Raw genomic sequence first — 27,647 nt, 5'->3', positions numbered from 1 at the left:
TTTTATAAAGAAAATAAATAAAAGTGTTTTTGTATGTATGTGTTTTTGATGCTGTGGTTTTTCAGCCCTGGAAGGTGGTCGGACTGGCGATACCTTTGTTGAAGAGTCTCTCCAGGAAGCCATTAATAGCATTGACAGTGCAATTAATTCAACGCGAAGGGATTTGTTTGACAAGTAAGTACGCAATAATCTCTAAATCTCTTTCCAACTTAGTCAAACATGTTCATGAATTCTTTCATGTGTGAAAAATGTGCAAGTTCTTTCTGACTATAAATTCTCTAGATTCATACATAGTTATGAACATTAATGCTATACCTCAGCTGTGTAAATTTACACAAATGTGTGATGATGTCGGCACTGATTGCATTTTTTTCTTTAATGTTTGTGCCATGTGGTGAACATATTAAAGTGACTGAGCACTGCCTTTGTTTATTCAGCTGTGAGCCATTTTGACATGAATGTTTAAAAGTGACTCTACCGTTTCAATGTCTGGCTAGAAGCCAATGGGATCCTCTCAGTTTTATCTCTGAGCCCAAGTCCTTTGATGAAGGCATGACACTTTAAGCCATATATAGAGTACTGATGGAAGATTTTGGGAAGGCAATGAAACGGGTACACTCAGCAGGGCTTTCACTTTAATGCAACAGTGGCAATGAAATAATGTTTTACAAGCAGATCTGAATACATTTGTGCATTTCACCAGAATTATATCTGGGCTAAGAGTTACTTTATCAGAATGAATTGCATAGACGTGGCCCATATTCCCTTGAGTATAGAAGATTAAAGGGTAATCTAATTGAGGTGTTTAAGATACAGGAGTTGATAGGGTAGATAGAGAGAAACCATTTATTTCCTCTAGTGGGGAAGTCCAGAACAAAGGGGTGTGACCTTAAATTTAGATCTAGGCCATTCAGGGGTGATGTCAGGAAGCACTTCCTCACACAGAGTGCAGTGGAAAGCTGGAAGTCTCCCCCCAACCCCCCCCCCCCCCCCCCAAAAAAAAAGCTGTTGAGGCTTAGATCTATTCAAAATTTCAAAACACAGAATAGGTTTTAAGTTAGGCTAGGGGGCATTGAGGGTTAAAAAGCCAAAGTTAGTAGATGGAGTTAAAATACAGATCAGTCATGATCAAATTGAATGGTGGAACAGACTCGAAGGGCTGAATGGCCTACTCCTGTTCCTGCGTTTCCTAAGAGTTGATGTATGAAAAAGATGTTGAATTCTAGCCAGTCATTTTCTAGAGTTCAAAAATCAGGTCTGGAAGGCCGATAAACAACAATAAAAACATTGAGAAACCCAAACATCGGTGCTAGGTTTATTACTTAGCAACAAATTCTGACCTTACTTAACCAGAAACTATTTACTCAACAAATGCATAAATCTAATCTGTTGAGTCACTAATGACAGAGAACAGTTTCTTTGTTGGGTAGATGAAGTGGAGCTTCCGCATTGATTTTTAAGTCCCCTGCCTTGCTCTGGCATACAAGTCTAATAGTCTTTCTTAAATCGCTGGAAGTCCAGATGTTTCTGTTTTTTTTTAATACTAAATGCTACTACATACTAAAAAAGTACTAAATGATATGGTTGGAAAATAGTAATCTGGGGCATATTCATAGTAGCCAAGTCATCATAATTTCCCTACACCCCACCTTCCAGAAGGAGAAAATGGGAGTATATAGGAGAGGAAGTAAGCCAACAATAGAAATCACCCTCCAACAGCCTCAGACAGCAAACCTAACCTACAGAACCACTGGTAGCCGAGATCCCTTACTGTTCCAAAGTTCCAAGGATCAAAGTGGATACTCAGGTATCATCAACCTTGCCTGGAAGAATTCCTAGTGCCAGCCAACTATTCGATGTTGGGACACCTGGGCAATACAATGGACTTCCATATTCAGTATAGGGTTTTTTTTATTCCTTCTATTTCTTTGTAACAGCTATAAACAAAAATCCCTTTTTTCCCCCCATTTACTGGTTTTTGGGTGTGTGTGAGGGCTAGAATATAATAATATAGCACTTTACTATCTCAATTCGTGTATATAGATTTACTTTATTATTGGTTAAGATTTGGTTTTATAATAAACCGATAATTTCATTTATTAAAGAAACTTGGTTGGTGCGCTTTATTCTGGGTACAAATAGAGTCTCTAATTGGCTGTTTCGGTAAATGGGAAAATTTATTGACATGTTGTGACCTGTGGAGAAGTGGAACTGAATTAGCAGCGCACTCCTCCCGCCTCAGTCATCACAAAAGAAACCCCCAGCTCATCTTTCCTGCACCTCTCTAAGAGACCCTGAGAAATCCAATGTGTCAGCTCCTCCTTCTCTACCTCTATGAAAAAACCCTGCAAATCCAGAGTGTGATAACTAAAACCCCTGATGCCACATTTCTCCTGGAAAGCCCACCAGACTATTTCTCAACATCTCCAGAATGAACTGCTTCTGAAAAGATCCCAGTGACCCATCTCTATATACCAGACAGCAGACCAAAAGGGACAACTGACATCCTTCCATATCTTCTCTTTTTTTTCATTCAAGAATTAGCAAACATTTGGCCAAAGTATTCCTTTTTTTTGTCTTTTTCTGTTAAAAAGAAGAAAACCTCTACAGAAAGAATTTATCTTTTTCCCGTGCGTGCGTGCACGTGTACGCGGGGGGGGGGGGGGGGATATTTAAAAAGGGAACTTTCATATTTCAATCTGTGTTAGTGCGGGTTGTTCCATTACCGGATAAGTACTTTTTTATAATCTAAAAATTTCGTTGTTTATTAAAGACACCTGTTGGTGTATTTTATTCTGGGGTACAGAGCAGAGTATATGATTGACCCTATCGGTAACTGGGTAAACATTTAAAATATTTGTTGTGATCTGTGGAGAAGTGGAACTAGAAAGGACAGTGCACTCCTCCCACCTCGGTTGTAACACCACCCATAAGAAGCGTTATGAAATTAGCTGCACGTGAATAGGCATCAGGAAGATTAGCACGTGAAACACTGCTAAAAATGACTAGTTTGATGTTCTTTGGGTCACCTAAGAATGAAAACATAAGTCTGCATTTCTCCAGATTTAATTTTTTAATATTTCGTTTGCCCTTAAAACATTCTCTACTTTGGGGTATTCATCGTAGCACTTAACTCCAATACATCAAAGCTAGCATTTAGTGTAGTCTGAGTGCCCAACTAGTTTAGCTGACCAATTAAGCTTCACAATTGCTCTGTCTCTTCTTTAGATATAACATCATCATTCTGTGATGGCCTAACACGATTGGCAGGGATGTAACACTCTCTGAATAGGATTGTTGATTTAAAGTTATTCCAGACCTACTCTGTTTGATATCTAAACCAATATATTTAAAAGCCCCACAAGCCTCACTCTCAATTTTAAATTCTACCCTAATCTTAGTAATAAATTTTTCAAATTCTGCAGTACCATCTCATAATCAACATGCATCATGAATATGCATGAATGTTTCACTTTATGATGCCAGTAAAACATTGTGGGATCTTCTTTCAGTTCAACACAATCTATTTTCAGCAAAACAGATCTCAGTGAAAAATACCACACCCTGGAAGTATCATTCAGGCCATTTGTTTAGTTTCCATAGTTATCCTTCTGCATCTGCTGCCTCTTTGGCAAGCTTCAGAAATACTTCACTCTGTAGTTCTCCTGCAGTTTTTATGTTGATCTGAATATGTGGTCAAAAGAACTAAAAGGATTTTCAAGATTACTTTTCCAGCTGTGGGAAGAGTCCACGCTAACATCCGTATCGCCCAGTCACTCTTCAAAACCCCTAGCAACTAGCCTTGCTTTCTCCTTATAAGTCCCATCTGCAAGGACTTTTTCAGTACAAATCTACCTATGTGACAAAGCTGGTTGCCCCTTTTCTAATACCTCAGAGTGAACTCTAAAATCTCACAAACGAATTCCCTTTGCTTTGCCTCTCATTAGTTTATCCTCACGTTTATTAGCAGCCACCAAAACTTCTCGATCATGAGGATTTCTGCTTCTAGTTCTGTTCTGAGACTGTTCTGTGGCCTTTATTTCATTGTGTAATCTATTCACGTTACAGCCTCTACTTGCACTTTTATGTCTGTCAGGACTACTACTGTGAGATCTTGCACTATCGCAGGGTCTTTCTCCAGTACGTATTCATTTTCTGGTGTAACAGTCACTTCTGGACCCACTTGAACTTACTTTCCACTCTTTCACCCCATTCTGCTAGTCCATGCAATCGTTTCTTGGCCATCACCCTGAACATTCAACCAATATTTAAACTTGCCGGTAGCTTTTCCTGCATGTCCCATAATTAGCACATCCCTCCATTCGCTTGACCCCTCTGAAATATATGACACCTGAGTATCCACTTTGGACAACTGGCCCTGAATGTGATAGTTCTTTGCTGTGTGTCATCATCACTCACATCACCACCATTCAGCTATTGATCTAACACATTTTGTTCCACAGGACCTTCATCACAAAGCACATGAGATACAAGGTGCCTCATTTACTTCTATCAGCTGCTCAGAGTCAGAGATTTTGTAATTAATTCCAATTAATTGTGAGGAATGAACCATAACAGTTTGATTGCCATGTTTCAGATGTACTGTCTTACCATCACAATCGATTACTTTAACCAGGGCCTTTCCATTCCCTATGACCCTCTCTATTGTGATGTACCGAATCTTCTTGATTAAATTCTGTCTTGCATTGTGTATGCCTCAGAGCGCTCAGAATTTTCTCCAAAACCTCAGACCTGATGAAAACCCGTCTCCCTGCATGTAAAGCTTTTAAATTTGCAGAAAAAAATTGAACTAATTGTTAGTTCTCCTGCTGTAGAAGGTACTAATGCACAGCACAGAAGGCAATTTGGGATTTCACTCATAAACTAATTGATAGGGATTATATTCTTCAACCATCTGGAGTGAATTCTTTGCATGAACCACCCAGCTTGCAGTCTGATCAGCTAAACTTTTATGTAGCATTTCATCAATCACCACATGATTCCTTTCACAGAGTCCATTGCCGAAAGGATCCAGTTGTAGTTTCCATGTTCATGTTTTCACACATGTCTCTGAACCCATCATAGGCAAATTCCCCTCCATTATCATTCAAAAATTTTGGGCTGGATTTTACCAGCCCCTCGGCATCATGGATCAAGGTGAGGAGTCCCGTAAAGTGCTAGAGGGAGCGGCCCATCACGACCCACAATGCCAAGAAGGCCCTGCTGGATATTAGTGGCAGCAGCAAGGCTTTGGTGCGGCTCCCCCGGTGCTTGATGGCGGGGCGTTCATTAAACTATTTAATGAGAGTAATAAAAATGCTGATTAACTGATTTTACAGCCGCCGGACACAACTCGCGTGCCTTCGGAACTCTGTATGGAGTTCCCAGGCGAGACGCTCGGGGGAGCTGTGGGGATGGTGGGAAGGGGTTTAGGGTCAAAGGGGGTAAAGTTCAGGTGGGGAAAAGTCATTACTGTTAACTAATATTTTGGGGGGATAGGCTAAAAAAAACAATAATTTATGCTTGGGGGAGTGGGAGAGCTGATTTCACATGTGGACAAATCTTTATTTAAATTTTTATAGAACCGGCACCTTTAAAAATTTAAATTTCTCCTGAAGGGCTTGAAGCCCTTTAAAAATGGAGCTGGTGCCTGCACAGTGGCAGCGGACACCATTGTCTGAGACAGTGTGACCTCCCCCGATGACGTAGAGGGGGCAGCCGCTCCACCCCCTCCATTTAAATGAGCTCCCGCATGTAATATCACGGAGGCTTTGCAGCGGCGCTTCCGCGTCGTAAGGCCGCTGACTTCACAGCGCACCACCGCGGAGCACAGCGCACTGATAAAATTTAGCCCTTTGTTTGTATCCCAAGTCTGGTCCCTATCAATTTCTCAATGATTTTGTCTATAATAGCTCTTTTCTCCTTATTAAATAGTATTGTGGAAGGACTAAATCTGGTCACCAGGTGTACAAAATGTAAAACGAAAACATTTCTGTCTTTGTCCCATACCTTTTGCATAGCAACTACCTCATTAAAGTCATGTGCCACTGGAAGGCTTACAATAGGACAGGGTGGCGTCCTCAAATTCTTGACAGATTTCACACTTCTCACTAATCTCTTCTATTATCCTTGTATATTCTTTATCAACCACACCTGCATATTTTAGCATGCTTTTTAACCTTTGACAAGTAGAGTGAGCATCTTGTCTTTGTTACTTTTGCTTTTTTTCTCCCTGGTTCTTATCACAGATGCCATTAATACTTATCTAACACTCAGATGAGAAATATCAGGTTTTGTTAAAGGGATACCATAATGACCTGACTGGATAAACTGCAGATCCACTGACTTTCCAAAAATAATTGCTTTAACACACTCCATGTCAAGTTTCATTTGTGCCTTTTTCATAAAGATTTACCCAACAGCATGGATACCTCACTAGAGACCACATTAGTACTGATAAAATGGCTGGGTCCCACTATTTTACATGGAATTACAATTCTATTTAGTGCCCGCAATGTGTTGTCATTACCAAAACTAAAGCAAGTTTTACTTTTATATTCCTTAACCTCGCATCTACCCTCACTACTTCGTGAATCAAGGTAACATTTTAGCCAATCTGTTCCACATGCTGTTGATGTGCAAGCACTATCTAGCACTGCACAGTTAAACGGGTCTGTGACTATTACGTTCACCACAGAACTGAAACTCCTTATGACCAGTAAAATTTGTTTAGATTCATTATCATCCTCTTCCTCGAATTCTCTGCTTCATGTGTCATTTTGAGAACCCTGCCTCCCCACTTTGGGCAGTTGATCACATAATGATACTTCAAGTCACAGCTGTAGCACCTATTAACTGTTCCTTAGGCATTCCTGGGATTCATTTGCCTATTATTGCTGTTCTAAATCTGTCTTCTGCTGTAATGGCCGGATATGCTGAAGGCACTTTCAGCCTGGCTTTAATCCTTGAATTACATTGACAACTGTGTCGAGTATCTGGAGCATATTGAAATCTGGCAATCATTGAGTCCACTATTGTTCGTGTCATTGCGGATTGTCCCATTTGTTCCATAAAGACTGAAGGAATGCCTTTCCCAGGAATTTTTTTCAAAGTAGCAGACGTCTGATCCAACAGGGGTTTCCTCTCCGAGAAACAAACACCAGTTAGAACCAGGAGTTTGTCCATGTGAGACACCTTAGCACAATCCAGGAATTTAAAGGCTAGTATTGATCCAAAGATCTCTAAATTAATTTTTGTCGATTTTTATGCAATTGGTTAAAGTCCATGGGATTATAGGATTTGGAACAACCATCTGTTTTCTGCAATCTATCAAAGTCTGACCATGCCTCATAGGTATTTAACAGATCATCATTTTTGTAAATTTCATCCAAGTACTCTAACAGAAGGTCCAAACCTCCTTCATTATCCAACTGACAGGCATCCAGCTCACAAAATACTTGACTTCTGATTTTACTTCTGGTAGGAAATAACAATACCAAACCCATACCTTGTTTCCTCTTTGGTCGGATGTACCTGTGACAACTTCATTCTTCCACTGATCATATGGTTTAGACTCCAGGAACATCAATGTGTAATCATACCCTGACAATTTACACTTGCTTTCCACCATTTTTCATAATGGCTACTGGGATTGTAGTCTTTTGTCTGAATTTTTTTTTTCTTAGCTTCCAACCTTTACCTTTAGGCAACTATCCTCTGCTACCATGTTCTATTCGAGAAAGCCAGCTGATGAAGAACCGGAGCCAATCTTGCCTGCTTTTATATTTATTTATAGAGTTACACATTACAATCTTACATCTCCTAACCAACAACCACAGTTTTAGCCTGCATCTATTTGCAGGGGCTCAAGTGAATGCCTAGTTAATGCCCACCATCTTCATGCAATTAAACGCAATTAATATACAACATGTGTGATCAAAATATACTTCATACAGTTTATATGTGATTGTTTCTTTTAAATGTGTTTTGAAGAGTTTACAATGACAGGTAGCTCTCGCAGTGACTTTAGCAAGCCAGTGAATAACTGAACAGATTGTATGCCTAATCTCTGGTAAGTTAGCTGATGTCGGTTGGCGCGATGAATAGTGCTTACAAAATCATAGTGAGGAAGCTCGGTCAGGGCTTCTGTTCAGAATCACTGTGCTGGAAGTCCACATGTGTGGGTGTTGAATAAAGACAGAATCAGGCTCAGCTGTGATACCCCTATATTTGAGTAGCCTGATAATGTACACTGTTGGTCACGCATGTCTAATGGCTAATTAGACAAAGTACTTGAAGGATATCAGTTTCCATGGAGCCATACACCAGCAAGGAACATTTTCAGCTGAAGAGAGTATAAAAAGAGAAAAACTGATGAGGGAAAAGGAGACCAGCTGGCCTATCTTAAACTCTAGCGATTAAATTGAGCTATGAATCTTCCCCATCCCAGTCGTATTTTCTTCCTCCTTTAATGATGCAATGTAATACTATGAATCTTCAGATTTTATTACTGTTGTTTTTTTAATTGAATTTCTCAAAAAAGCGCATTCACATTTTCACATTTTATCAAGCCATTATATGTTTTGATTGCACACTGCATGCAAGAGAAGTATATTGTGGTATTCAGGTTTCTTAAAATGAACTTCCAGGATTGAATCAGCTTGTTTGGTCCTGGTGTCTGTGGTTAGTTAAGCCTGGAAACAGAGAGAAAGCCTTGTATAATAATGGCCACTAGGTTTTGGGTTGTTATGCTTCATCGGTAGTGGGGACGTTGCTGTGGGAATTTATGCTGAGTGAGCATCCAAGAATGGAAAACTGTTTGGTATTACTCCAGTTCCAGATAGAGACCATACACTGCTTGTTTAAATTGGGATATCCTCCACATGTGCTTCATTCACTTTTGTTGAGGGAAGGGTCCCCTTCACCACGTGGTGACCGAGAAATGCACCTTCATGCAGCTAGTACCAAGAGTTACATTCATTGGTGGGGGGTGGGGGAGGTTGCATCATCTTCAGTGGGCAGACTGTGTAAGTGCTGAGATGTCATCCTCTGTGCAAGACCAGTCGTCATCTCAGTGCTATTCTAGACTTCTATCCAGAATGGCTGGATGCAGAGCCATGACCAGTGTGTGTAGCAGGGTGTCCTTCTGGCCACTGCTGCTCCAGCAGTATGATATGGAAGGGTGGAATTTGTGGAGGCTGTGTGAGGTATGACCTATAAGATTAATGGAACCATTTGGAAGCTGGTCCCTCCGAAGTTTCCCTTAGGATAACTGGTGCTTGGCCACACATTTTTATCTGGTAAAGTGAATAATCAGAGGTAAAATGAAAGCAAAGTACTGCAGAAGCTGGAAATCTGAAATAAAAACAGAAAGTGCTGAAAATACCCAGCAGGCCTGGCAGCATCTGTGGAGAAACAGCGTTAACAGAACTGATGATTGGTCACGGGCCTGAGGTCTTGGGGCTGAAACAATCTCAACCTAATCTCAAACTTTGAATGTCTATTTGCTGTTGGTGGTAATGCTGAGGATCTGCCTGCATACTATGAACTGGTATATAAGAATTGTATCAACGGCTTTTTAGCTGTGTTACAAATAACTTTTTTGTTTTCCAGTAGCCAAACATTTCAGAATTTGAATTCTCACTTGTATTTGACAGGCGCCCACGTACCCCAAATGACTTACTGGCCCTATTTCGTTACCCACGTGACCCCTATACTGTGGAAGCAGCAAGAGCGGGTGAAATCTTTGAGCGAACGCTACAGTTGATTCAGGAGCACGTTCAGCAAGGCCTAACTGTGAACCTTAATAATACAAGTATGTGGCAATAGCTTTCTTATAAAACAAATTGGTGATGGTGGCAATGTCTGTGCACTCGTTCATCATCTGCATCGTAACTTGGATACTATTACATGAAGTGTCATTTCCAATTTGCAGCAATGTTTTTGGAGTTTTACCAAAACTGAGTTACAGTAACAATAGTGCAATAAAACCGTTTTCAACCTATCATTTTCCAGGTAGCTTAGAAATTTTGCTCTAGGTGGTAGAAAGGAAAATTTAAAATAAAAACATAAAATGTTAGAAATACACGGGAGGTTTGCCAGTTCCTGCAAAGAGAAAAGTTAATGTTTCAGATATTGACCATCAGTTGTAACTGGAAGCAAAGTGATATCCTTAGTAGGACTGAACAAAATGAGGAGGGGAGGGGAAGGGAGCAGGTAGATGTCAAGAGCCAGAAATGCTGACAACGTGTTATCAAGCAGAGTTAACAGGTTGAATGACTGGAAAAAGATTTTTGAAAAGCTTGGAATAGGTTTGGAAAAAACAGTGATTGATATTGCAAAGATCATCTCAATATGGCAATGAAAAGGCATCAAAAGAACAAAAGGTTATGACGTTAATTAAGTACGGCAGCAAAAAGACGCAAATAAAGAAAGCTAAAATTGAACATGTCTGATATTCAACACAACATAGACAAAAAACAATTTAGGAATAGGAAAAAGATAGTAGACCTAAAAAGCTCTTTGATCGATAATTCCACTTCCCGCCTTTTCACCATATTCTTTGATCGCTCCTCTCCTATCTAATTAGCTTTTTATGCTGATAATACTGTCCATTCCAAAAGCATTCTCGAGCAATTTATTTTATAATTTTGTTACCCTATGGATTAAGATTTGCCCTGTTACTCTTAATTTTAATATTTGTGTCTCTTGTTATTTGTACCTATTACAACTGTGAGCAATTAGGATTTTCGTATCGTGCTTCCCGTGCAGCAACAGGGGCGCCCGCCGCACGGGTGATTGTGGCTGCGACAGGAAAAGGCCCTTAATTGGGGGTTAATTGCTCAGATAAGGGCCTCAATTGACAGCAGGGCAGGAAGGCCAGTCACAGGCCTTCCCTCACCGGACTAAATTTCGGCAGAGGTGGGATGGTGGTGGGAACCGTCCCACCCCACACCCCGGCCACTATTCCACCCAACTTTATGCTCTCCCTACCTCCAAACCCGCTGTGGGGAAGAGCATAAAGGTCCATGCTATGATGCAGGGAAGGTGCCATCAGGACACTGCCCTAAGGAACATCTGCAGTGATGTCCTGGGGTGTAGATGTTGGACTTGCAACAATTGCAACCATCTTCCAAGCAGCGTAGTGTTTTTCCCCCTAAGTCCCATTGACACCAATTTTGCTATGGCTCCTTGATGCCATATTTAGTCAAATACTGCTCTTGAATCCAGCTCTTTTGCCCATGCTTGAACCAAGGCTGTAATGAGTTCTGGAGCCGAGTGGTCCTGACAGAATCCAAGCTGAGCATTGGTGAGCAAGTTATTGCTGTGTAAGTGTTGCTTGATAGCACTGTTGACACCTTCGATCACCTTGCTGATGATCGAGCTAGACTGATGGGTGGTATTTGGCCCGATTGGATTTGTACTGCGTTTTGTGGACAGGACATACCTGGACAATTTTCCACATTGTTTGGTAGTTGCCAGTGTTGTAGTGTACTGGAACAGCTTGGCTAGAGGTGCGGCTAACTCTGGAGCACAAGTCTTCAGTACTACTGCCAGGATGTTGTCAGAGCCCGTAGCCTTTGCTGTATCCAGTGCCTTTGGCCATTTCTTGATATCATGTGGAGTGAATAAAATTGGCTGAAGACTGGCATCTGTGATGATGGTGACTTCAGAAGGAGACCGAGATGGATCATTCACTCAGTAATCCTGGCTGAAGATGGTTGCAAATACTTCAGCCTTGTCTTTCGCACTGATGTGCTCGGTTTCCCCCTTCATTGAGGATGGAGTTGATGGTGGAGCCTCCTCCTCTGGTTAGTTGTTTAATTGTCTGCCACCATTCATGACTGAATGTGGCAGGACTGCAGAGCTTTAATCAGGGATAGTCAGCATGGATTTGTTAAGGGAAGGTCGTGTCTTACTAACTTAATTAAATTTTTTGAGGAAATAATGAGGAGGATTGATGAGGGTAGTGCAGTGGATGTTGTCTACATGGATTTTAGTAAGGGATTTGACAAGGTCCCACCTGGCAGACTGGTCAGTAAAGTAAAAGCCCATGGGATACAGGGGAGTGTGGCAAGTTGGATCCAAAATTGGCTCAGCGACAGGAAACAAAGGGTAATGGTCGACGGATGTTTTTGCGAATGGAAAGCGGTTTCCAGTGGCGTTCCACAGGGCTCAGTGTTGGGTCCCTCGCTGTTTGTGGTATTTATTAATGATTTGGGCTTAAAGGTGGGAGGCATGATTGGGAAATTTGCAGATGACATAAAAATTGGCTGTGTAGTTGATAGTGGAGGATAGCTGTAAACTCCAGAATTATATCAATGGTTTGGTTGAGTGGGCGGAAAATTGGCAAATGGAATACAGTCTGGAGAAGTGTGATGTAATGCATTTGGGGAGGGCAAACAAAGTAAGGGAATACACAATAAATGGAAGGATATTGAGAGGGGTAGAGAAAGTGAGAGATCTTGGAGTGCATGTCCACAGGTCCCTGAAGGTGGCAAAACAGGTAAATAATGTGGTGAAGAAGGCACATGGAATGCTTTCCTTTATTGTCCAAGGTGTAGAATACAAAAGCAGGGATGGAATGCTGGAACTGTATAAAATGCTGATTAGGTCACAGTTGGAGGATTGCATACAGTTCTGGTCACCACATTACAGAAAGGACATAATTGCTCTGGAGAGAGTACAGAGGAGATTTACAAGAATGTAGCCAGGGCTGGAAAATTGTAACTATGAGGAAAGATTGAATAGGCTAGGGTTGTTTTCCTTTAAACAGTGGAGGCTGAGGGTGACTTAATTGAGGTGTACAAAAATATGAGCGGCCTAGATGGAGTAGACCGGAAGGACCTGTTTCCCCTAGTGGAGAGGTCAGTTACCAGGGGGCACAGATTGGTAGAAGGATTAGAGGGGACATGAGGAAAAATGTTTTCATCCAGAGGGTGTTCTGGAATTCACTGCCCGAATCGGTGGTGGAGGCAGAAACCCTCAACTCATTTAAGAGGTACCTGGACCTGCACCTGAAGTGTTGTAACCTGCAAGGCTATGGACCAGGTGCTGGAAGGTGGGATTAGAATGGGCAGCTAGTTTTTTCAGCCAGCACAGATGTGATGGGCTGAATGGCCTCTTTCTGTGCTGTAATGTTTCTATGGTTCTATTTAATCTAATCCGTTGGTTGTGGGATCACAGCTATGTCTATCACATGCTTCTTCCGCTGTTTGGCATGCATGTAGTCCCATGTTGTAGCTTCAACAGGTTGACACGTCATTTTTAGGTATGCCTGGTGCTGCTCCTGGCATGCTCTCCTGCACTGCTCTTTAAACCAAGGTTGATCTCCCGGCTTGATGGTAAAGTGAGGCATATGCTGAGCTATAAGGTTACAGATTGTAGTTGAATACAATTCAGCTGCTGCTGAGGGCCTCATGGATGCCCCATTTTGAGCTGCTAGATTTGTTCTGAATCTATCCCATTTAGCAAGGTGGTATTGCCACATAACACAATGGACGGTATCCTCAGTATGAAGACGGGACCTCGTCTCCACAAGGACTGTGCGGTGGTCACTCCTACCAATGCTGTCATGGACAAATGCACCTGAGACAGGTAGATTGGTGAGGGCAAGGTCAACCAAGTTTTCTTCTCTTATTGCTTCCCTCACCACCTGCCACAGGTCCAGTCTGGCAGATATATCCTTCAGGACTCAACCAGCTCGATCAGTAGTGGCACTACTGAGCCACTCTTAGCGTTGGGCATTGAAGTCCCCCACCCAGGATTCATTTTGTGCCCTTGCTACCCTCAGTGCTTCTTCCATGGAGTTCAAGGTGGAAGCATACTGATTCATCAGCTGAGAGAGGATGTTAGGTGGTAATTAGCAGGAGGTTTCCTTGCCCATGTTTGGCCTGATGCCATGAGACTTCATGGGGTCCATTGTCAATGTTAAGGACTCTCAGGGCAACTCTCTCCCGACTATATACCACTGTACCGCCCCACCTCTAGTGGGTCTGTCCTGCCAGTGGGACAAGACATACCCAGGGATGGTGATTGAGGAGTCTGGGACATTGTCTGTAAGGTACCATTCGGTGAGTATGACTATGTCAGGGTGTTGCTTGACTAGTCTGTGAGACAGCTCTCCCAACTTTGGCACAAGTCCCCAGATGTTAGTAAGGAGGACTTTGCAGGGTTGACTGTGCAATGTGTGCCGCTGTCATTTCTGATGCCTAGTTCGATGCCAGGTGGTCCATCCAGCTTTATTCTTTAGTAGAGGGCAGTTAAAAGTGAACCACATTGCTGTGGATCTGAAGTCACATGTAGGCCAGATCAGGTAAAGATGGCAGATTTCCTTCCCTAAAGGACATTAGTGCCTCCTGCACATCCTTAAGGTCCCCTTTCAGCTGCCTTCTTTTAAGATGGGAGAGCCCTAGTTTTTGCCAGTTTTTCTATTTATCTCAATCCCCTGATAAACAGATCACTGCAAATTATGTAAATTTGGAAGAATCGTAGTCCCATAACCAATTCCTGGTGCATCCTCTATCCTGTGCTCTTTATCTGCCCCCCACCCCTGGCTACACTGCCCACCCCAAACTGCCCTTATCTTCGACAGCTCCTCCAATGAATAAACCTGTTTTACTCAATGATCTTTTGGGATCAGGAAATTGTATTTCCCTGAAGATTTACCTGTACTCATCTATCTACCCCTGCAAATTAAATGATCAGAATGGTAAATGAATGCACATTGTATGAGGGCTGATAGATGATGTGTGCTTTGTGTTAAATTAGCTTTTTTGCTTTCCATCATTGTGTTTGCACAGGGTAACCTCAAATCAGATATTGATTGGCCCTTGGGTTTAACATTAATGGTTAAGGCAAATCATAATTATCCACATAAGTAGACAATGCAATGCCCTTATACAACTCTCCTCTTACAGTTTTTTCTCCATTGCCTATAGCAACCATTGTGATCTTTTATCTATTTGATGTAATGGTGCAGAAGACTGGTCCAAGAAAAGAAAACAATTTCTTCTAACTTTGGTATGCTGGTGATATCACCAGACCAGCACAATAAAACTGACTCTACATCCTGCAGCAGCTGAGTACATGCTTGTGCTCCAGAAAATGTACCTCAAAACTAAGGGAGCTCGCTAACAAGAAAAAACTTGCAAAACACAGCCTCTCTAAGTCCTGTTAAAAAAAAAAGCAGCTGTAGAAGATCAAGCTATAGAATTGTGGACGTGGTATTAAACCAATACTATATTGTGAGAGAATTCCATGTACCTATAATCATTTAAAACACTGTCTGTGTTAAGTTATTACATTTGGTTCTGATATTGTTTTATTTGACCCTTCATTTTTAGGTTATCGCTATAATGATCTGGTCTCTCCACGGTATCTTAACATGATTGCTAATATTTCGGGATGTACTACTCACAGACGTTCCCCTGACTGCACAGACATTTGTTTTCACCAGAAGTATAGAACACATGATGGTACTTGCAATAACCTGCAGCATCCAATGTGGGGAGCATCGCTTACCGCTTTTCAAAGACTTCTGAAACCCGTGTATGAAAATGGATTTAATCTTCCAAGAGGCTCCAATCCGAACACAGAGGACAGCCGGCACCCTCTTCCTTTGCCTCGCCTGGTTTCCACAACAATGATTGGTACCGAAACAATCACTCCTGATGACCAGTATACACATCTAGTAATGCAGTGGGGCCAGTTCCTAGATCATGACTTGGATTTGACGGTGGCTGCGCTGAGTATGTCTCGGTTTTCTGATGGAGAGCCATGCAACAAATTCTGCACTAATGATCCTCCATGTTTTCCAATTTTGATTCCTGATGACGATCCTCGTGTGAGGAATGGCCGATGTATGTTCTTTGTGCGTTCTAGTCCCGTATGCGGTAGTGGAATGACCTCCTTGTTAATGAATTCTGTATACCCAAGAGAACAGATTAATCACTTGACATCCTATATTGATGCTTCTAATGTTTATGGAAGTACAGAGCACGAATCGCAGGAGTTGAGGGATCTAACCAATCAACGTGGTTTATTAAAGGCTGGTCAGGTTGTACCTAAATCTGGCAAACATTTGTTGCCTTTTGCAACAGGCCCACCAACAGAATGTATGAGGGATACAAATGAGAGTCCTATACCATGCTTCCTAGCAGGTGATCACAGATCCAATGAGCACATTGCATTGACATCAATACACACACTGTGGTTCCGTGAACACAACCGTATTGCAACAGAGCTATTGAAACTCAATCCACATTGGGATGGTGATACCATCTATCATGAAGCACGCAAAATAGTTGCTGCACAAATGCAGCATATCACATATGCACATTGGTTATCCAAGATCCTAGGAGATGTTGGTATGAAAACACTTGGTGACTACAAGGGCTATAATCCAAATATCAATGCAGGGATTGTCAATGCTTTTGCCACTGCAGCTTTTCGCTTTGGTCATACTCTCATCAATCCAATTCTGTATCGACTGAATGAATCCTTCCAGCCAATTCCTGAAGGCCATCTTCCATTGCATAAAGCTTTCTTCTCACCATTTAGACTCATCCAGGAGGGCAGCATCGATCCACTTCTTCGTGGCCTTTTTGCTGTTCCTGGAAAAATGAGAGTTCCTACTGAACTTTTGAACTTGGAGCTCACAGAAAAGTTGTTCTCCATGGTGCATGCTGTTTCTCTGGATTTAGCAGCAATGAATATCCAGCGTGGACGTGATCATGGAATACCTCCATACAATGACTACAGGGTTTTCTGTAACCTCACATCTGCTCATGATTTTGAAGATTTGAAAAATGAGATCAAGAATCCAGAGATTCGAAAAAAGTTAGAAAGGTAAGCAGACAAGAAAATATATGCACAGCTCTTCTAATATAACTTGTTATCCTGTTTCCCTAATTCTACAAAACTTAAATTTTTTTTAAAAAAGCTAATTTGGCTTTCCCTATTGGCACTTTCAACAGCAGTAAGATCAGATTTAGCATTATTGTACGTGGGTCCAATATAAATTGGAGTTTCCCATTTCTGTATTACTACCCAAACAAAATACCTCACATGAGCGTCCTTTCACTTCCCATCCAGTTATCTTTATTGTACTTCTGGATGCAGTTATTCAACTTGAGAAAATTGTTGACAGTTTTATTTGCTACTGATCGATGTTGTCCAGGAATTGGAGCTTCACTGCCCAAATCTGTTACACTTTAGACAGAGGAGATCACAACCAAATACGGCAGTGAAAGAGTAATTGTCAGAGGGTGCTGCATTCATCTAATCCTTTCAGTCAATGTTCATGCTAGTCCCAAGCTGCCCAATCTTAAAAGTAACAAACATATGAAACAATGGATAGGAAAAGATCTGCTGGTCCATTGAACCTGTCCTAAACTGTCATAGTGTAAATTATGCCCATCATGATCTTCATCCCACCAGTCTCAATATCCTGGGAGTGCAAAAGTTGCAATTGCAGTTTTAATCATGTTGAAATTGTATCTTCTAATTTAGTAACATCTTATAATCAAATAGCAAAATACTGCAGATACTGGAAATCTAAAATAAAAACAGAAAATTCTGTGGAAATACTCAGCAGGTCAGGTAGCATCTGTGGAGCGAGAAAGAGAGTTAACATTTCAGGTCAATGACCTTTCATCAAAACTGGGAAAAGTTAGAAACATTTTAGTTAGTTTTAAGCAAATGAAATGGAGGTGGGGGTGGTGGTGGGGTATAGAAAGAACAAAAGGGAAGGTCTGTGATAGGGTGGAAGACAGGAGAGATTAAATGACAAAAGAGTTGATGGTGCAAGGTCAAAGGTATGGTAAAGAAACAAAAGATGTGTCTAGAGGAGGTGTGAATGGCAGAATGATGAACAGCTGCCATCCGAAATCAGAAACAAGAGAAAATCAAAGACCGAAACATGCAAAGAAAATGGAAACAAAATGGGGGTGGCGAAATTGTTGAACTCAATGTTGAGTCGAGAAGCCTGTAAAGTGCCTAATCAGATGAAGTGCTGTTCTTCAAACTTCCGTCGAGCTTCATCAGAACAGTGGGGTCAGAGGGGATAGTGAAAACACACCAAGGGATGAGATTAGAGGATCACGATTACATTTTGTTGGGGAAACACTATTTTCCATCTAAGTATGCAAACTTTGGATTCATATAACAGAAGATTCCATTCTATATTGATTCTATGTAAAATAAACAGCCACATGACTTGCATTTATGAAGTGCCTGTAACGATAATAAAAAGTCTGAAGAAAATTTAGGTGATATAACTGGAGGTATTATTGAATAGATGGTTTGGAAAGGAGTTTGAAGGTGGGGGAGGGTAGCAGGTTCTAGAGATATTTCCGGAGTTTGGGGGGGTGGGTGGTGGTGGGGGGGTTACTGAAGTAGCTGAGGGTGTCAACATAGGTGGAATGCAAAGGACAGGGTTGGAAGATATGGGCTGCCACTTGGATGTCGAGGAGGCTGCAGAGGTTGGGCGGGGTGAGACCATGATGGATTCTGTAAATGAGACCAAGGATTTTGATTTCAATACTTGGGGTCGGAGAAGACAAGGGTGATGAGCACCTTGGAGTGGGGCAGGAATCCAGGTGGTGGAATTTTGGATGAGTTGGAGTTTTTGTAGGGTAGTTTTTGGGATGGCTGGCACAAAGAGCATTGGAGACATTGATCCGGAAAGTAACAGTGTGGATGAGAGCTTCCGGAGTGGTGGCATGAGGTAAGACCAGATGTGAGCAATTTTGCAGCGGTGAAATTAGACAGTCTTGGTTCAAAAAGAATATGGCGCTTGAAACTCAACTCCAAGTGAGACAGGAAAAGGGTGGGTTGAATAAAGCATTACATGCAGTGGGATTCCTTTATCCAATAATAACAAAGTAAAGCACTGTTGTTTGATAGACATTGTCTTTCATTGGTAATTTGCTTAGCTTGGTTTCTGAGTAACTAATACTGACTGTATAACAGAAGTCTTTATTTATCTTATCAATCGCTAACCTTACTGCTGTTATAGGTTATATAGCACTCCAAGGAATATAGACCTTTGGCCTGCACTGATGGTAGAAGATTTGATACCTGGCACAAGAGTGGGACCTGTGCTACTATGCCTGCTTAGTACTCAGTTCCGTAGACTAAGGGATGGAGACAGGTAAATATACAGAATGTTTTTATGTCGTCTGATCAACCCATAAAGGACGTAATTTGCATGTGTTAGGTGCCCAGTCATTGCTTTCAGTTGAATTTTTTTACATCAGTAGCAATACGTGGCTGGATTAGTTTTCTTGAAAGTCAATTGGAGGGTTCTGGGACCATGGAAAAACCTTAGCACTATTTAACATGTTTGCTTGTCAATCGCAATTCAAGCTGTGCCACTTTGCCTTTCTGCTATGTTTTGTGTTTGCAGAATCCATTAACTTGTTTGTATAAGGATATTGAAGGGATCAAATACAAGATCCAAAATTCTGGGTTTTTTTTACACATTTAAGCTGCAACCGTAAGAAGTACTTAGAGGAAACTGATAGCGATACATGTTTTTATGGATTACAGGGGTTGATCAAAATCCATTTCAAAAAGTCGGAACCCATGTGAATCCGATCAGTGTGTCCCGAAATCATTGTACAGAATTCTAAAATTGGTTGATAAATTTCACAGGATGCCCTTGACTTCACAAATTTTAAATGAGCCCTAGAAACGCAGAGTGGGGTAGGATTTTACAGCTGGTCGTAGCTCTCTAGTATGTCACCCAAGTACCTGTTCTGAATAATGAGTATTAATACAGATAACAAATTCCATTCAGCCTGTATTAGTTCATCTGTCCATCTCTGTTTCTGTACTGTTTACATTGGCAGGATTACCTCTTTCCCCTAGAGAAGGAAATTGGTCTTTTAAACAAACTTAATTTTTAACAGCACATTTACAATTTCTATTCCCACTTTCTGCCCAATCTTATCCCCAATTCCCACTTCTCTGATGCTGCATCCAGTTGCTCTTTTTAATGATTTTATGATTTTTATTGAATTCTTTGACATGGGGGAGACGGAATCCTGTCCAACTCTGACTCTACTCACTTGAGAACTCCCTTGCACAAATACTTCCAGAAGGGAGTCATGAAATGCGGATCAGGCACACTGACCTAGCAGTGCTGAGGCAAACAGAAGTGCCTACATTACTAGTTCAGGACAGACCATAGAAGGAAAGAGATGTTCCTGGTCCATGTGACTCAGTGTTGCACTACATAGTCCATTCAAAGAAAGAAAGACTTAGAGTCATAGAGTTATACAGCACAGAAACAGGCCCTTCGGCCTATCATGTCTGTGCAGGCCATTAAGCACCTAACTATTCTAATCCCGTTTTCCAGCACTTGGCCCGTAGCCTTGTATGCTATGGCATTTCAAGTGCTCATCTAAATACTTCTTAAATGTTGTGAGGGTTCCTGCCTCGACCACCTCTACAGGCAGTGCGTTCCAGATTCCAACCACCCTCTGAGTGAAAAAATGTTTCCTCAAATCCCCTCTAAACCTCCTGCCCCTTAACTTGAATCTCTGCCCCCTGGTTATTGACAGTTCCGCTAAGGGAAAAGTTTCTCCCTATCTAACCTATCAATGCCCCTCATAATTTTGTATACCTCAATCATGTCCCCCCTCAGCCTTCTATGCTCTAAGGAAAACAACCCTAGCCTTTTCAGTCTCTCTTCATAGCTGAAATGCTCCAGCCCAGGCAACATCCTGGTGATTCTCCTCTGCACCCTCTCCAGTGCAATCACATCCTTCCTATAGTGTGGTGCCCAGAACTGTACACAGTACTCCAGCTGTGGCCTAACTAGCGTTTTATACAGCTCCATCATAACCTCCCAGCTCTTATATTCTATGCTTCGGCTAATAAAGGCAAGTATCCCATATGCCTTCCTAACCACCTTATCTACCTGTGCTGCTGCCTTCAGTGATCTATGGACAAGTACACCAAGATCCCTCTGATCTTCTGTATTTCCTAGGGTCCTACCATCCATTGTATATTCCCTTGCCTCGTTAGTCCTCCCAAAATGCATCACCTCACACTTCAGGATTAATTTCCATTTGCCACTGCTCTGCCCATCTCCCTCATCCTGTAATTTAAGGCTTTCCTCCTCACTATTTACAACACCACCAATTTTCGTGTCATCTGCGAACCAAGGGGGTTGTATATAGACCCCCAAACTGTAGTGGTGATGCTGCGAATGGCATTAAACAAGAAATTAGAGGTGCATGCGATAAAGAAACATCTGTAATTATGGGTGATTTTAATCTGCATATAGACTGGGCAAATCAAATTAGTCACAATACCGTAGAAGAGGAATTCTTGGAATGTATACGGGATGGTTTTCTGGACCAATACATTGAGGAAGCAACTAGAGAACAGGCCATCCTAGACTGGGTATTGTGTAATGCGAGAGGAATAATTGACAATCTAGTGGTGCGAGACCCCTTGGGGACCAGCGACCATAATATGATAGAATTCTTCATCAGGATGGAGAGTGACGTAGTTGATTCTGAGACAAGGGTCCTGAATCTTAGTAAAGGAAACTACGAAGGTATGAGGCACGAGTTGGCCATGACGTATTGGGAAACGCTACTTAGAGGGATGATGGTGGATAGGCAATGGCAAACATTTAAAGAGCGCATGGATGAACTGCAACAATTGTTTATCCCTGTCTGGCGCAAAAGTAAAACGGGAAAGGTAGCCAAACCATGGCTTACTAGGGAAATTAGAGATAGCATTAGATCCAAGGAAGAGGCATATACATTTTCCAGGAAAAACTACAGACCTGAGGATTGGGAGCAGTTTAGAATTCAGCAAAGGAGAACCAAGGGATTGATGAAGAAGGGGAAAATAGAGTAGGAGAGCAAGCTTGCGGGGAACATAAAAACTGACTGTAAAAGTTTCTGTAGGTATGTGAAGAGAAAAAGATTAGTGAAGACAAATGTAGGTACCTTACAGTCAGAAACAGGAATTTATTATGGGGAATAAAGAAATGGCTGACCAACTAAATGCATACTTTGGTTCTGTCTTCACAAAGGAGGACACAAATATCATACAAGAAATGTTGGGGAACATAGGGCTTAGTGAGAGAGAGCAACTGAAAGAAATCAGTATTAGTAGAGAAATGGTGTTGGGGAAATTGATGGGATTGAAGGCCGATAAATCCCCAGGGCCTGATAATCTACATCCCAGAGTACTTAAGGAAGTGGCCCTAGAAATAGTGGATGCATTGGTGGTCATCTTCCAAGATTCTATAGACTGTGGAACAGTTCCTACAGATTGGAGGGTAGCTAATGTGACCCCACTATTTAAAAAGGGAGGTAGAGAGAAAGCAGGGAATTATAGACCAGTCAGCCTGACGTCGGTAGTGGAGAAAATTCTAGAGTCTATTATCACTTAGAAAACAGTGGTAGAATCAGGCAGAGTCAGCATGGATTTACGAAAGGGAAAACATACTTGACAAATCTAGTAGAATTCTTCGAGGATGTAACTAGTAGAGTTGATGAGGGGGAGCCAGTGGATATGGTTTATTTGGACTTTCAGAAGGCTTTCAACAAAGTCCCACATAAGAGATTAGCATGTAAAATTAAAGCGCATGGGATTGGGGGTGGGGTAGTGTATTGCGATTGGCAGATAGGAAACAAAGAATAGGAATAAATGGTTCTTTTTCCGAATGGCAGGCAGTGACTCGTGGGGTACCGCAGGGATCGGTGCTAGGACCACAGCTATTCACAATATACATTATTGATTTAAATCAGGGAACTAAATGTAATATCTCCAAATTTGCAGATGTCACAAAACTGGGTGGGAGGGTGAGTTGTGAGGAGGAAGCAGAGAGGCTTCAGGGTGATTTGGACAAGTTAAGTGAGTGGGCAAATGCATGGCAGATGCAGTATAATGTGGATAAATGTGAGGTTATCCACTTTGGTAGCAAAAACAGGAAGGCAGATTATTATCTGAACGGCTATAAACTGAGAGAGGGGAATATGCAGCGAGACCTGGGTGTTCTCGTACGAGAGTCGCTGAAGGTAAGCATGCAGGTGCAACAGGCGGTAAAAAAGGAAAATGGTATGTTGGCCTTCATAGCGAGAGGATTCAAGTACAGAAGCAGGGATGCCTTGCTGCAATTATACAGGGCCTTGGTGAGGCCACACCTGGAATATTGTGTGCAGTTTTGGTCTCCTTCTCTGAGGAAGGATGTCCTTGCTACAGAGGGAGTTCAGTGAAGATTTACCAGATTGATTCCTGGGGTGGCGGGACTGACATTTGAGGAGAGATTGAGTCGGTTAGGTTTATATTCACTGGAGTTCAGAAGAGTGAGGGGTGATCTCATAGAAACCTATAAAATTCTAACAGGACTTGACAGGGTAGATGCAGGAAGGATGTTCCCGATGGTGGGGGAGTCCAGAACCAGGGGTCATAGTCTAAGGATACGGGGTAAACCTTTCAGGACTGAGATGAGGAGAAATTTCTTCACCCAGAGAGTGGTGAACCTGTGGAATTCGCTACCACAGAAAGCAGTTGAAGCCAAAACATTGTATGTTTTCAAAAAGGAGTTAGATATAGCTCTTGTGTCTAAAGGGATCAAAGGGTATGGGGCGAAAGGTGGAACAGGCTACTGAGTTGGATGATCAGCCATGATCATAATGAATGGCGGAGCAGGCTCGAAGAGCCGAATGGCCTACTCCTGCTCCTACTTTCTATGTTTCTGTGAACTTGTAAGCTACCTTTAAAAGTGTAGTCACTGTTATATTGTAGAATTATCATTGAAAGTACCCCGGAACAGTGTTGTTGTAAATAGTTGAAATTGGAAGTTTTCATGTTCTGAGAGCAAGTCTGAGATTAAGTGGCGCTAATACACCATATCAAAAAGAGGTTAGATGTGAACTTGCACCAGCAAATTATGGGGCTTGTCTGGTCCATTAGGCACTGAATTATTGTGGCAGCTGAAAAACTGATCCCCTAATGTGTTTGCTTAGTGTTCGAGTAAAACAGGGTGTAATCGTTTTACCTGGGTGAGTTTGGGCAAAACTACCTAACAATGGGATTAATATATCGCTTTAAATCTATCAGGCAAATCTACCTGTCATACCGATAGCACCAGCTTGTCAGTGAGGTGAATGTTTAAGTGCTGTGAATCTTCCACTAGGGACAAAAATTTGTCAATCCAACAATGTTGGCAATCTTTTCTGTGTTGGGAGAACTATGAGACAATTGGAAAATTATTTGTATTTGCTCAGATTCTATTATGAAAATCCTGGCGTCTTCACCCCAGCCCAGTTAACCCAGATAAAACAAGCCTCACTTGCACGAGTCATGTGTGACAATGGAGACAACATCCAGCAGGTTCAGCCCGATGTCTTCAGAGTGGCACGTTATCCTCAGGGCTTTGTCAGCTGCAGGGAAATTCCACAGATTGACCTCCGGATGTGGCAGGACTGCTGTGAAGGTAAGACTTGGTAAAAGTGAACACTCTAATTATTGCTGAAAAAGGAGACATGCTGTCAAAGCTTTTCATCTTGCACTCGTCAGGACAGATCCAAGAATGCCAAATTTCAAAGGGAGCAACAATTTATACTCCATGAGAAAAGGGTGCTGATTGTTTGGCAAGTCGACTTTGGTCAAGATGTTGCCATGGAGAATGCACCAGGGATCTACTGTCCCCAATGTCTTTGGTTTCATTCAAAAAAGGCGCAATGCTTGGGCATATTCCTTTTGCCTGCAGAGGCCAGGTCCCTGTGCATAAATATATGTAGCTTCTAGCAAACGTAATTTAGCCACACTGCGAGCCCAAATAATAATCTTAAATTGGTTGTTAGTTTAATTCCTGGCACATTAGGAATTGTTCAATAAATGCTGGCCAACTGCAGAATCACATCTAATGTTAGACATTGTGTTTGGAGTTTTGCAAGTTCGGGCTGGTTGAGTTTTGTCAGCACTCTGCTTGTTGCAAAAGCTGAAGGGACGCACTCTTTAATTAGAGGCTCATTTTAATATTCACCTGCAGTTAGTATGTGTGTTTTTATTTTTTTTTAAAGTACCCTTAGAACAGTGCTGTAAATAGTTTGAGCTGGATGTTTTCATATTCTGCCAACATGCCATATCATGAAGTAGCTGGTTGTGAGAGTACATCAGTAAATTATGGATTCTTAGGTGGGCCATTAGGGTCTCATTGGAGGCTAATCCATCCTGACTGCTCTCACTTACAATGGAAAAGACATCAAGTTGATTTCCTCTCAGTTTGCCATGGGTACACCAGCTGAAGAAATGAAGAAAATAATTTAAAAATTAATAGGGAGAATTATTTTAATTAAATTTAGAGGCAAGAGCAGGTCATAAATTAATGTCTGGGTTAATGGTGTATAGTTCATTTTGAGAAAAAGCTTTTCTTTCTGCAGCCTTTGTTGTATGTTGTGGTGCTAGAAAGCTTTCTGACCATTTTAGGGCTCTAGTGTAAACGAGTCTGTCACTCTAGAATTGGCCTTCATAGCCACTCCAGGCGCTGCTCCACAAACCACTGACCACCTCTAGGCACTTACCCATTGTCTCTCGAAACAAGGAGGTCAAAGAAGAAGTGTAAGCGAGGCACATTAATTGGCATTGCTTCACTTATGCAGGATTATTCTGGTCTCCGACTGGAGGTGTGGATTCATATCCCACTTCTGACACACAATTTTGGGAGTTAAAGGGTATAGGGGGAGACAGGAAAGTAGAGCTGAGGCCACAATCAGATCGGCCATGATCTTATCAAATAGCGAGCGGGCTCAAGGAGTCGAATGGCCGCCTCATCTATTCCGTATAATGCCGCCTGTAGACAGTGGCGTTACATAGGAAGATATGACCAGGAGCAGGTCATTCAGCCACTCAAGCCTGTTCCCTCATTCAGTTAGATTATGTATCTCAACTCCATTTATCTGCCTTTTCTCTATTTCCCTTGATACTTTTACCTAACATAAATCTATCAATCTCAGTCTTGAAAATTTGGTCTGCTCACATGTAAAACTCCTTAACAGTATTAGTCTACTAGTTTAATGAAGAGGAGACTCAGAGCAGTAAGTATATAGACTTGCATTCTGGATCTGAGAAAAAGAAAATGTTATCCAGAGTTGTTGCTGTTTTCCCAAAGTATGTAAATCCCATGAACGCTGAGGATTCTGACTAAATGATAAATTACAAATAATATATCTCATAAGTTAAAACGTCACGATCATTTATAATACCTGATAGAAATCACATTCCATCCCCGAATGAGCTATAAACGTTTCCCGTCCAAGCAGCTGTACAATACAGCAGCTCATGTGTTCTTTGTGAATAAGCTTTTTCTTTATATACAGCCCCAGTGCTGATAGTGCTACACCACTAAGAAACATTTATAACTTCAATAGAATAACTTGAAGGAATGTTGGAGTAATACTTGATTATACTACGGAGTAAATATTGGCTTGATGTGCTTTAAATTAAAACATTGTGTCAAGCTACAATTCCCAGTTTCAAACGTGCATGTGATTTTGAACAAAGTGTCAGCTGTTTGCTGGTTTTGTGGATGGAAGCCAGTTGGAACGTGGGCCAGATCCAGCTCAGTGACATCGTTCCCTCCATCTAGTGGCAAGAGCAAAAATAGACTTGAACACAGATAGACGTGAAGGAGCGCAGTCTTGAAATTAAAATGTTTGGCAAACTCTTTTGCCAAATGACACCAGTGTAAGTTGAGTTGCAAAGTATAATTGTGTTTTCACATGATGTGAGTTGCCTGAGTTTTATTACTATGTTCCACTTTTCTCCCTTTACAACAAAAACAATGTGTGTCTCTTAAAGCAACAAATAATGATTTTGGTAACAGCAACAACTTGCATTTACATAGCACCTTTAATATAAGGCACTTTACAGGAGCGTTATCAAATAAAATTTGACACTGAGCTACATGAAATATTTGGGAAGGTGACTGTTACAACCAGGTGAGAAAGGTGTCTAGGGGTCCATTTCAGCCTTCACCTGGTCTTATTGTAACAGGATTTAATTTTAAGCACACCATGTTTTGAGCTCCATGTTCACTGCTTTCCAATTATAAGGCAAAGAAATGAACACAAACAGGCTTTCTTAGATTTAAAGAAGAAAAGTGACATTTATTAAAACTGAAACTTCAACTCTAATTTGATTAATGCCTACGGATACATGCCGTGCCCCATGCTAGCATGCATACACGATACGCACATGCAAATTGAGACACAAAAGAGCAGAAGAAAAATAAAGTAGTGAGGTTTGAGGCAATATCTGAAGAGTTTCTTGTTACTGTTCTTCGAGCTCACTGTAGAGTCCTCTTGTAGGTAGATCTTGCTTTTCGTTGGGGCCCAGTATTATTCTTAAACCTTGTCCACTGTAGGTGACTTCTCTGTGTTGGGGTTCACATGTCTTCAGTGGTTTTCAGTTGCGTGAGGAAGAGATGGAAGCAGACAGGAGAGGCTGCAGCAAGCCAGCCACGAGAGGTCTTTTCAGTCCAGGAGCAAACAGCTTTCTGCCAGTTCAAAACTCTGTGGCAAGTTCAAATTCAAAAACTCAGGTAGCCCAGCAGGTTAATCATGTGACTTGCTGGTGTGACCACGTCCACTTGTATATTCGGCCATCTTCGC

The 27,647-nt window shown here is 41.6% G+C and overlaps 1 protein-coding gene across 3 annotated transcripts in view; it reads left to right on the top strand.

Moving 5' to 3' along the window:
- Positions 1–27,647, top strand: part of LOC137378176 (peroxidasin homolog) — a 272,519-nt gene that overhangs the window by 216,476 nt on the left and 28,396 nt on the right. For all 3 annotated transcript variants that reach the window (XM_068048332.1, XM_068048334.1, XM_068048333.1), the window contains 5 exons: positions 66–174; positions 9,657–9,814; positions 15,345–16,848; positions 19,019–19,153; positions 24,261–24,469. In XM_068048332.1, coding sequence (XP_067904433.1) covers positions 66–174; positions 9,657–9,814; positions 15,345–16,848; positions 19,019–19,153; positions 24,261–24,469 — 2,115 coding nt within the window. The remainder of the gene's footprint in view (positions 1–65; positions 175–9,656; positions 9,815–15,344; positions 16,849–19,018; positions 19,154–24,260; positions 24,470–27,647) is intronic.

The sequence above is a fragment of the Heterodontus francisci genome, chromosome 16 (assembly GCF_036365525.1).
Source record: "Heterodontus francisci isolate sHetFra1 chromosome 16, sHetFra1.hap1, whole genome shotgun sequence".
NCBI classification, from domain to species: Eukaryota; Metazoa; Chordata; class Chondrichthyes; order Heterodontiformes; family Heterodontidae; genus Heterodontus; species Heterodontus francisci.
Note: the sequence above shows the minus strand (reverse complement) of the source record. Positions and strands in the feature narration are given on the sequence as shown.